Source organism: Nannobrachium achirus (genome assembly GCF_963921795.1).
Source record: "Nannobrachium achirus genome assembly, chromosome: 4".
Taxonomy (NCBI): Eukaryota; Metazoa; Chordata; class Actinopteri; order Myctophiformes; family Myctophidae; genus Nannobrachium; species Nannobrachium achirus.
In genome coordinates, this window is record NC_137813.1 from 12162172 (window position 1) to 12174264 (window position 12093).

Consider the following 12093-nt stretch of genomic DNA (forward strand, 5'->3'; position numbering starts at 1 on the left):
TCCACAGTTTGGGGGCCAGGAGGGCAAATTGTCTAGGATGAGTGGATTTTTGTTCTGGGGTTTTATTACCAACTAGTAAGTAGTAAAACTGTCTTTTACTGTATTTGCTTCGTCGCTATTGTCTCAGAATGAAATGCAAGTTGTACAGTAGGTGTAAATAGTGTTTTCTGCTGAGTGACCTCAAATGTCTCTGGATGGTATCAAAGTTCAGAACCATGATTTATGAACCTGAAGTGTAGCTGTGATTGGTTGAGTTTGGGAACAGATTATAGTAGCAGTGACAACAGATCAAGTAGCTTGGGGTTCATTTCAAACTTCAAGCCTCCTTAGCGGTCACATCGAACTTTGATGCTGCCAATGCTTTTCAATGGGAACAGAGCTTGTTGTCATTTACAGACTTCCTAAAGACCGCTCCGTTCCCATTGAAAGCATTGACAGAATCAAAGTTCGGTGTGACTGCTACCTTAGAAAATGTTGATTTTAATTGTACAACCTAAAGTTCAAGAGTTAATGTATAGAGGACTTGTATAACACACACACACACACACACACACACACACACACACACACACACACACACACACACACACACACACACACACACAAACTTTGGCCTGGCAGAGGTAAAGAGAAGAGACTCACAGGGAAAACAGGAACTATTTTAAAATGTTTAACATTTTGTTGACAATGGCTGAAGGGCAGGGCTTATTGAAAAATCAGTTGTCACTATTGCATTTGATATTTGATTGTTTTCTTATTTCTCATGTTTTGTCTTTTATTTTATTCAGAACGCTTAGTGAAGTGTCAAGCAGTGGTGGAACAAGTAGTCACATGTTGTAAAAGTAGCAAGTAGCACAAAGTTGCAATATATCCCATATTCACATTGAGGTCAAAATATACATATACAGTAATTTAAATTTATTCAAATGTTTCAAGATCTTTTGAAAATCAGATCAACAAGCTTCCAATGTATTGCATCGCCTAAGTATAAAATAGGCTTAAGAGTTGTTGTTTTATAATATAATAATTAAAATCTGAAAAATAAAAAACATAGGTAGAATTAGGAAATAGGTCTACTGGAATCTAAAAGAAATAAATACATAAAAATAAATACAAAATTAATAAAAGGTTTTACTTAAATAACATTACTTGATTAAATGTAGCCTACATATTTCCACCACTGTCTAAAAGATAATCAGTCTGTAATGTATCCAGGGGAATGATCTAATCTATGGCAAATATATTACTTTTTTATGAATAAATGTATCATAAAACACAGAACTGACTGATGATGTAATATGTTCTTTAACAGCATGGTTGTAAATTATATTTGTATTTTGTCTGAGCCATTCGTTAACTAAAATCTCTTTACACAGTGTTCTTTAAATGTCAATACATGAAACACCTTCTAGTTTGAAAGTGTTAATGGCCAAATGGGGGCATCTCTCTCTTAGAGCCCCCAAAGGTAGACATCAGTTACTTACCTCTTTTAACATGAAGGGTGCATTATTTCTGAGAGTTTGGAGTTGGAAATAATAATAAGTTCAAGCTTATTTGTTTGTAACTGATGTGGCAAAGAACTTGAAGTTGAATTGTATGATTTACTGTATGTCGCCCATGAGCAGCAGGCTGGCAAACCCTCTAATGTTGACCCATAGCTGAGCTATCAATAAATATTAGGCTTACATTTACATCATTAGTTACATGACAGTGAAAAGTGAAAATCCATGTCCAACGGCCTTCTGGATTATTGTGCAGTCAGATGTTGCTACAGTAGTTAATTTATGCACTCTTTATTTAATTTATGCTTTGATAGAGGCCTTAAGCTCATCTCTGGTTGAATCTGGTGTCTCTCATCTTCCTCTTCACAACGCAACGCAACGCAGCACAGCACAGCACAGCACAGCACAGCACAGCACAGATTCTCGGTGGGGTTCAGGTCAGGCCAGTTGGCTGGTCAGTTAAGCCCAGTAATACTGTGGTCAGTACACCAGTCACTAGTAGTTTTGGATCTGTGGGCAGGTGCCAAGTGCTTCCAGTCGTTTCTGCCGTTATCATCCCATTTCCAAAACAGGTGCTTCTGGCTAAAGGAAATCAGCATCTCCATGAAGCTTGTCAACCTATGGAAGCACAAAGTGCTCTAAAATCCCCGGGTAGATGGCTGTGTTGACTGAACTTGATGAAACACAGTGTGGAGCAAAACCTGCATTGCATTGTATTGCTGGTGTTGGTCCACCAAAAATATAAGAAAAATAGATTTTGTCTCAATGTGTTTTTAGTGGCTAAATAAAGGTTAAATAAAAAATAAAAAATAATAATAATACAAAACAATTACTGTTTTGTATTATTGAGACCATAAAGCAAAAAACTGACGAGTCTGAAATGTGTACTTTAACAGCATGGAATTTATGTTTGTCTGTATTTTGTCTGAGCTATGCATTAAACCAAAAGGTCTTGGCACCATTTCTTGTAAACCTCCTACACCAAACACCTTGTTTGAAAATGTTGAATGTTTGAAATGGGGGGCATCTCTCTCGCTGACTGCAAACTGGGACCTGACAAAATGCAATTTCTACAGGCAGGTCAAATAATATGATATATAAACGTTCTCGCCAACAGCCTTCTGGATTATTACTGTTCAATTAGAATTACAAAAAACTAAAATTAATTGGATTATATTGTAGAGTACAGTGTATTTTAGTTAAATGTATCTATTTATTTCTGAACTAGCTATGCTAGATGTTTTGCTATAGCTGTTGTCCTGTACCCCATGAAAATAAAAATAAACGTTATACCTGGTGTAATTGCGACCGTAGGTCGCACTTTACTATCAAAACCACCACAAAGTGTAAGTAACTCCGTCCGTCCGTCCGTCCGTCCGTCCGTCCGTCCGTCTGTCAGTCTGTCTGTCACACCTCACACGTCACACTTTTTCCCTGCTTATATCTCCGCAACCGTTGCCCCGATCCATGCCAAATTTTGCACACACGTTCCTTGGCTGCCAAACTACAACCTCCAGGTCCCTGGGGGACCCCCAGATGTAAAAAATGACCAAATGCGCAAACATGACCAAATGACCACCCCAACGGGGCTGCTCACGGGGAATTCCCGGGGACCACCGACTCCTGGTGCTCCAGAACGGATGCAAAAGTGGTGGCGCCCCCAGTGGAGGACCCCCTACACTGCAGCTCACATAAAATGCCGTAACTCCGGCTAGGAGCGACCGGGACAGCCGGGGCCGGTACCTATTCGTCCGCCTTGCCGGCGCGGAGACCCCACCCCTCATTTCTCACATGGCCCTCTTCTAGCGCCACCATGAGGCCGATTCTTGCAAAACACATTTTTGGACACTGCTCCTACAATTTTCGCCCTAAAATCACGCAAATCGGTACACAGTATGTCTACACTCATCCCATCAACATGAATCTGTCCCATATAGCGCCACCTCCAGGCCGATTTTTCAAAACACATTTTTGGACACTGCTCCTACAGATTTTGCCCTAAAATCACGAAAATCACTACACAGTATGTCTACACACATGTCATCAACATGGATCAGGAAGATTTTGGCAAAACACATTTTTGCCCTATTTGTGGAGATAAGTGACCTACGGTCGCTTATCTCCCGATTAGGGAGCCTTACTGGTATATAACCAGAGAAGATAAGGAAGCTGGCACTTATAAATAAGTCACACAAGGTTGTTTGAGAAGGAATGACTAGTGAAGGCATGAGGAAGAAAACAGAAACATAATAGAATACGGGTTAGATGCCAAGAAAAACTACTAAAAACAAAATATCTTCTTCCATCTGTGAGCATCACTTTCAGCGTTCATGCTCTCATGTAGGTTGATGAAGTCATGCTGTAGAAACCCTGCTTGTCTTGCTGTGTAGGATAGACGTACAACACTCACGTGCACAACACATGCTCAACACACCGTAACCAGCACTGATTTACTGTCATCAATTGGTCACTATTCTGTCCAGTGATTCTTAAGAAGGTTAAAGCTGGTGTTGCCCAACAATTCAAGGCCACAACAACAACAACAACACAAACTTAAAAGATGTGTTTTATTTTACAGGAGATACAAAGTTACTACAACTAAAGCTAGGACAGAATCAACTCGAAAGACTTTCCAGCTAAATCACAATATTTGTATGGTTTATATTCATCGTCATCATCATTGATTTTGAGTTCTGGTAAGGAATAACATGGGGTTTGGTTAAATACTGTATGTTCGTCTTGCTGTTTTTGTGTGATTAAACTAAAGCCATACTGTAATCAAACACAGCTAAGATTCCAGTTCAAAGTTACATAACTTAGTGCTTAAAGTAAAGTACTGTTGGACAAATTCCTCAAATAAAGATTCAGTTGAGGAATTACATAAGTAAAATACCATTTGAATACATTATTTGTAGTTCTGCATTTCATCATAATGAAGAATAAAAACATCAACTATTTAAATGTTTTGTCATTAAGGTTAAAAGGCCACCCTGCAACTTTCCCTTTAGTGTGGACTGTAGCACAGACTGTAGCACGATATAGAAGCAGAAAATATGTAAATTGATACGTAAATATAAGACACATACATCTGTTTACTAGTTATTAAAGGGGCTGTAAGGCCGCGTTCACGCTAAAGCGTGATATATCGTCTCCGTGTCGTTTGAGAATTCTCTATGGAAGACACATTTTCATTAATAATTTCAGTTATTTATCAAGTAGAGTTTTTTTTTTTCTTTTCTTAACATATTTTTCCCTGTATCCTTTGCTTTCTCTGCTGGTAGGATAACATTGGTATCCTAACTTGAAAATCTCTTTTCTGTTCGCTAAAGAGCTGTAGAAACAGAGAGAGCCTTGTTACAGAACATACACCCTTTAGCAATGATAGCTATTTAACACTTTTGTGTCATGGTTTGTTTAATAACTTGTTTAATAGGATACATCATGAGCATAATGAAGTAGTATTGAAGGTCAGTTCAAATGTTTAGCTTTAACCAGGAGGAATGTTCCAGTAGTGATGCCCAGCAGACCCAGAGTCAGACCAACTCCACAGAAGACAGCTGGAGCAGAGCTGCTCTCACTGATGTCAGCATCTGTGAACGTTAAAAACATATCAATGAAACACACCTTTTACACACTAGCACCACATCCATACTAAACAGAACTATTTGAACAATATCCAAAATTCACACCTAGTGTGAAGTTAGCGGTGCAATAAATGAGTTAATTTCATCAAGCATCCCGCTGGCCAATCAAGGCGCGTCCTGCGAAGTTTGGCCAATGAGAACCTGGGCATACAACACACTTTGAGCCATTTGTGCCAAGATGTAGGCCACGATGTAGGCCACACTTCAAATGTTTTGGGGCCCGGACATTTTTGGGGAGCGAAGATATTTTGGCAACCGGACAAAGCCAGATGTTGGAGCTTAGCTCCGTCTAGGAGCATCGCAAAGGGACTCAGAGACAGACAGACGGGGACAATGGGACAGGAGACCTATAATATTGTGTCAATTTCCATAGACGTTCCACCCAGACAACCACTCTACACATTTGTTTATATTCTGATCTCGTCTTTATACTGTAGGATGGATGTGTCATTGTGTTTGTCCAACCATAGTATTATTAGTGTGGTTGCCTTAGTCAACACACTAGACTTTTTCCCAGCAAAGTGAACCTGTGTTTTGTAAACTTTCTGAGTAAGGTTATCCAGGTTGGGTGGCTGCACAACAGAAAAGTGAAGCTTTTGGTCACGCTTCACTTGACATCACAATATCTAATATAAATAGTAAGATGTAATTCATTTCCCAACGGATTCCTTGTGACTCCTATCACGGCAACTACACTTGGTACATAGACTTAAGACTCAAGTTACCGGTACTTGCGCCAGCAAAGCGTGCAAGTACTGCGTTCGGCTGCGTATGTAGGTATGTAGCCGTGTGTGTTAAGCCTGTAGCCCAATCAGGGACCGTCATCATTAACAGCCAATGAGAGAACAGCATTCCTGGTGCTTGATGTCAGTTTTGAAGGGGAAACTAACTCAGAAATCGCTAGACTTAAAGCCAACAAATCATTATTTCGAACGGTAAAGTAAATTATAATGCTTTGTGCCTTTTACTATCTTGTGTTCTTGATCATGCTAGCCGTATTTTATACTTTACTATTCGGAAATTGCATTAAATTTGCGATTTCTGTGTTAGCTTTTAGCAGGGTTATACCCTTCAAAACGTGACTTCAGCACCAGGAAGTTGCTGAGTGGGCGGGCCGTGAATAGGGCTAATTGGTAATAATATGGCTATGCCATTTAATTCCTCCCCCCACATCTCGGTGTTGCCACTGCTGTTGTATCCTACTGGGTCACAGGAGCCACAACCGGGAAGAAATAGCGCCTCCATCCGATTATTATTATTATTATTATTTATTTATTTTGCAATCTGGAGCATTTGATAGTTTTAGGATAAATTATTACATCATTACGTCTTTGAACTTGTAAGGTTCTCTCACCCCAAAACCTGGTCTGAGGCTCCTGCAGAGCTTCATGCTCCACAGTACAGGCATAGACGTCTCCCTCCTGGGGGGTGAAGGTCAGGGTGGAGATGTGGCGGTAGGTCATCCCATCAGGATTAGGTACATAAGAGAGAATACGATCTTCCACAGCGACTACTACGTCATTCTTGGTCCACTTCACTTTGATAGAAGGAGGGTAGAAGTGGTCGACAAAGCAGATGAGCGTGTTCTCCATCCCGTTTATCACTTCATCTTTGGGGTAGATCACCATGGTGTCAGGGGCTTCTGAGGGTTAAAGCTAAGGTCAAAAATTAGGCAGCGCATCTTAAGTGTTTCATCAGTGGACCATAACAATGACCTGTTGGTTCAAAAACAATGTCCTTACCTTTGGCCTCGGGTCCTTTGTCTTTGTCATATAGATATTGTGATCTATGCATAACATATGGACATTCACCTTTGAATGGCTTTGCTTGTTCCGCGAAGGTATAGGGAAGAAGCTGAGATACAGCTGCTTGGAGCCTAGTAGGCCACACTACCTTTTCTTTCTTAAAGTCTATGTAGAAGACTTCATCACCATCCTGTGTCACAGAGAGCAGGGTTTCTCCAGACTCAAAGCACCCATAGTGGAATTGAATCACATGACTCTCTAAAAAAAGAAGAGGCTAATATATTTTCATGTTAGCGCTTACAGTCATTGTATGTTATTCAGGACACTCTTTAACACATTATTATCTTAAAATAAACTGGCTGTGTGCGTATTGCCTCTTTAACAGTAACATAATTCTTGCTTTTTTTAATCCATCTAGATTACTTTGCTTTGTTGACATGGAAATTGTGACTCTATAAACCATGTTCAAACCTACTGTCTAAGAGTTAGGACTTTGGATGACTTGCAAAACTAGATTAAGATCAGCAATAGTTAAAAATAAAACATGCTTACTTTGTGCGTAGTTGCAAACAGCTCCGGAGAGCTGTTTTTAACCACTATAGTAACATCATAACACTGTTAGTTGTTCTTTTGACATTGTTTGACACTGTTCGCACATCGGCTAGCGCGTGGCACAGAGAGAGAGCTGGCTCTGCTCCCAGACAGGAAACAGATGTCAAGAGAAGAAGTGACCTAATACTGATGCCCTAATAATTAAATACAAATGATCTCACCCTACAAATGAAAGTTACAATAAAAATGATAAACGTGCTAATTTTAATTATATGACATTTATAAGACAATGATCAAAATTATAAGGCTTGATTAATTATACTATCATTATATATAACCTCTGATTATTCCTCATAACTGCTGTCTCCTGAGTGACCAAGTTACTTCTGCATTTGTTGTTTTTCATTTCAACCAAAATTCCCCCAATGTGCATCCTCTTCATAACAGGATGCAAGTGTGTGGTAATCTGTCCTGTCATGTCTGTACATTTCTCGTCACATTTAGCCGCATTTAGCCTTCAACAACAGAATTAAGGGAAACAGGGTTGAAACGCTGATATACTGAACAAGCCCAGTCTTGGAGACTGTGTGTGTGTGTGTGTGTGTGTGTGTGTGTGTGTGTGTGTGTGTGTGTGTGTGTGTGTGTGTGTGTGTGTGTGTGTGTGTGTGTGTGTGTGTGTGTGTGTGTGTGTGTGTGTGTGTGTGTGTGTGCGTGCGTGCGTGCGTGCGTGCGTGCGTGCGTGCGTGCGTGCGTGCTTGCGTGCGTGCTTGCGTGTGTGTGTTTGTGTTTGTGTGTGTGTTCTATGATTTTTTTAATGTGTTGATGAATTTGTAATGGATCTGAATTGTATGACAGAAACAGTAATCCAAATCATAGCATTTTCTGGTGGATATGATTATACTCATTTGCACATCAGCTCCTCTGGAAAGTGTTAGAATAATTATAGCTTGGATTTATATTTCGCTTTTCATGAACTTTACATCCTACTTTACATCCAAAACAAACAACAAACAAAGAACCAAACAAAACAACATACTGCCATAACCCTGAGAGAATAGGTATTTTCACAGCCAATGTTGGAACATGGCGAATCTCCATTGGGAGAGAGAGCTCCACAGGGTGTCACATTAAAGGTGGAGTCTCATTGTGAGACTGCTGCAACTTTCATTCATTTCCCTGTTTTCATTACATTGTCACTGTTGTTGAGCTCAAGTTAACCGCTCAGGCTCTCCTGGCACAGAACCTTTGTTGTTGATGCTATTTATCAAAGCATGAATATCAAGAATCTCTTTTTTTTAATGACTTTCTCACTTCTCTGTCTGACTCTGGGTGAGTTACATTGAACTTTATGTGTATCAATGACATGGAAAAAGAAATTTCCTTGTTAGTTAAGACAGTGTTAAGACAGCTTATAGGCAGGATTCAAGTTTGTTACCAGTAGTGTTGAATTAAATAAAAATGATTTGATTTGAACAACTGTTATTACCCAGGGGGCAAACCAGCCTTTTTTTAGGAAACCTGCATTTGCCCCGACATACAAAGTTGTCCACCAGAAATATTATCTATGACCCAGTAGGATCACAACCTATATGGACAACCCGGTCAATTTGTACAACAAAGTCCCAATATGGCCGCCTCAATATTAGCCCCTAGTTTTAATGGGGGGTGAATAGGGCAAAATTTTAAACTGAGGGATATTTCCACGAAACTTCACAGGTTGATCAATGGTATACATATGAACATTTTTTGTATTGAAAGTTTCCATGAAATCCAATATGGCCACCACAATATGGCCGCCATAATGTAAGGACCCAGAAAATAGGTTTTGCCTCTAACTTCTGAACCAGATGAGCTAGAAACGCAAACTTGGTGTCTATTTCATGGTGTCTGACCATGGGAGACTCAATGGAATAGCTAATTTTATTATTGGGTGTGTCTGGACCTATATTGTGCATATTTGCAAGATGGTGGACTCCCAAAATAGAGCTTTAACATAATTTCTACCATGATTGTTGACTGCTTTTGCAAATACAAGCAATATGAATCCATTTGCTAAGATTTATGGCACAGAAGGGACTTATACCTGTATTATTCTTGAGTTTGCATGTTGTCAAAATGGCTGTAAACGAGATATTATATTTCCTGTCCGATTCTACTGTATGTAGTTGTAGCAATGACTTCAGATAAAATCAGAGACCAAAACAATGTATCTTAGAAATTATTTTTTAATTTAAAAAAAAGAAAAAAAGAGAGAGATTATCTCAATGAAATGAATGCAACTGCCTTTTTGGGTCTTTCACACATAGACATGCACATGCTTTCCAACAACTTCAGCTTCAGGGAAATTATAATGAACACATGATTAAAACAGGCTGCATTATAATGCAAATAATTGCTAGTCACTATCACTGTCATGTGTACCTATCCTGCTGCATCTTGTCTCCAGTCCTTGGCAACGACACCCCAAGTAGCATACAATTCCCTTCTTCGCACATGAACAGTTTTTCTGGCAGCCTTTGATACAGCTACATGATATTGCCTTGTCCATTGATATAGGCCAGGCTGGCCCTGTAGATGGACAGGGGACTGCCTTCCCATCACTGAGAGACCATCTATATTCAGTGAAGCAAGGGATGTCTGGCTTCGCGATGTGTGCAGTTTTATCTATTATGGCTGCTAGAGCAGCTCTTTTCAGGTGTAGGCCAAAGGCATTTTCTGTAGGTGGCAGCAGCTTCAACAGGGTTGATCGGTTATTTAGGAACTTGTACACTCTCAGCTTTGCCAGGTCAAAGTCCTCCGAATGGTCAGCTTTTGATGCATATAGAGCTATTGTGAGGTCTCTAGCCTGATTCTTGACATCCTCTGAGAGGGAATAAGAGGAATTTTCACCAAACTCCTGAAGTGCAGGGAGATCTAGACCCATGCTGGTCTTGAACCATGCCTTCTTTCCAGTGAAAAGGGGATAGCTGGTGGTATCTCTGCCACTCAGGCTGTGAATAAAGGGCAGGGCACGACACTGTGCGAGTCCAAGGGCTGAGACCATGTGATGGATAGGAAGATATGCATCCTGCTCTGTTCTCACCCACAGCTCTGGAAGGTCTAGGAGGTGGGTGGCAGCATGATATAGGCACATGATGATGATGTCTGTGTCATTAGCATGGATGACAACTCTGTCAACTTTGTGAGCCTGGACACTGTAGATGGTGTGTAGAGTTACCCTTGTGTCGGCCTCCTGTTGTGTTGACTCTAGTGCAGGGACATCAACAACACACCCCTCCTTGATCACCACACTCCTTGTCTCTTCTTTAAATCCTCCACTCAGGTAAAGATGGGTTGTACCAAGAGCAGACTTAAGTGTCTCATTTTGACACCATTCTTCACAGAGGAATCTTAGAAGGTTTGCTTTGTTTTCAGAGACAGCAAAAAACTCTGCCCTGCCCTTTATTCACAGCCTGAGTGGCAGAGATACCACCAGCTATCCCTTTTTCACTGGAAAGAAGGCATGGTTCAAGACCAGCATGGGTCTAGATCTCCCTGCACTTCAGAAGTTTGGTGAAAATTCCTCTTATTCCCTCTCAGAGGATGTCAAGAATCAGGCTAGAGACCTCACAATAGCTGTATATGCATCAAAAGCTGACCATTCGGAGGACTTTGACCTGGCAAAGCTGAGAGTGTACAAGTTCCTAAATAACCGATCAACCCTGTTGAAGCTGCTGCCACCTACAGAAAATAGCGAGTTTAAGCTAGATTGTTTTCAATACGGCAACGCCAGGCGGACTACGGCTGCTATGACTTAATCGCTGTAGCGATCAAAATGGTTAAGCAAAGCCTTGGCGGTGACGGGTTCCCACCCCTTTCACTGAACGCTTTGGTTCCCATGGCGACGCGTAAATGCAGCAGACGGAGTAGGCGCTACGTGGGAAGGGACCTTCTGCCGTAGTAGAGACGGCCGCGGCGACGGCAGGTTGATCTATCGAGCGCGGATCATTTCCGATTACCGTTGTCATCTGCCGTTGCCGTAGCGAGCTTAAACTCGCTAATGCCTTTGGCCTGCACCTGAAAAGAGCTGCTCTAGCAGCCATAATAGATAAAACTGCACACATCGCAAAGCCAGACATCCCTTGCTTGACTGAATATGGATGGTCTCTCAGTGATGGGAAGGCAGTCCCCTGTCCATCTACAGAGCCAGCCTGGCCTATATCAATGGACAAGGCAATATCATGTAGCTGTATCAAAGGCTGCCAGAAAAACTGTTCATGTGCGAAGAAGGGAATTGCATGCTACTTGGGGTGTCGTTGCCAAGGACTGGAGACAAGATGCAGCAGGATAGGTACACATGACAGTGATAGTGACTAGCAATTATTTGCATTATAATGCAGCCTGTTTTAATCATGTGTTCATTATAATTTCCCTGAAGCTGAAGTTGTTGGAAAGCATGTGCATGTCTATGTGTGAAAGACCCAAAAAGGCAGTTGCATTCATTTCATTGAGATAATCTCTCTCTTTTTTTCTTTTTTTTTAATTAAAAAATAATTTCTAAGATACATTGTTTTGGTCTTTGATTTTATCTGAAGTCATTGCTACAACTACATACAGTAGAATCGGACAGGAAATATAATATCTCGTTTACAGCCATTTTGACAACATGCA

At 40.7% G+C, this 12093-nt stretch overlaps 2 protein-coding genes across 2 annotated transcripts in view; one reads left to right on the forward strand and one right to left on the reverse strand.

The window, feature by feature from the left end:
- The window catches only part of LOC308283737 (cytoplasmic phosphatidylinositol transfer protein 1-like), a 230222-nt gene that overhangs the window by 117802 nt on the left and 100327 nt on the right, over nt 1–12093 (forward strand). The gene's annotated exons all lie outside the window — the stretch shown is intronic.
- Nucleotides 4508–6715, reverse strand: LOC308283750 (H-2 class II histocompatibility antigen, A-U alpha chain-like). The gene is made up of 2 exons (XM_080724230.1): nt 6501–6715; nt 4508–5092 (listed from the first exon to the last, which is right to left on the reverse strand). The coding sequence occupies exons 1-2, from the start codon at nt 6607–6609 to the stop codon at nt 4971–4973; spliced, it is 231 nt and encodes a 76-aa protein (XP_080580356.1). The 5' UTR covers nt 6610–6715; the 3' UTR covers nt 4508–4970.

Excerpts from the sequence above, each read along its gene's own strand:
- LOC308283750 (XM_080724230.1), bottom strand. The coding sequence starts at position 6,609 with ATGACCTACCGCCACATCTCCACCCTGACCTTCACCCCCCAGGAGGGA. Across the intron at positions 5,093-6,500 it reads GCCTCAGACCAGGTTTTGGG|ATGCTGACATCAGTGAGAGC; the intron begins GTGAGAGAACCT and ends TAACGTTCACAG.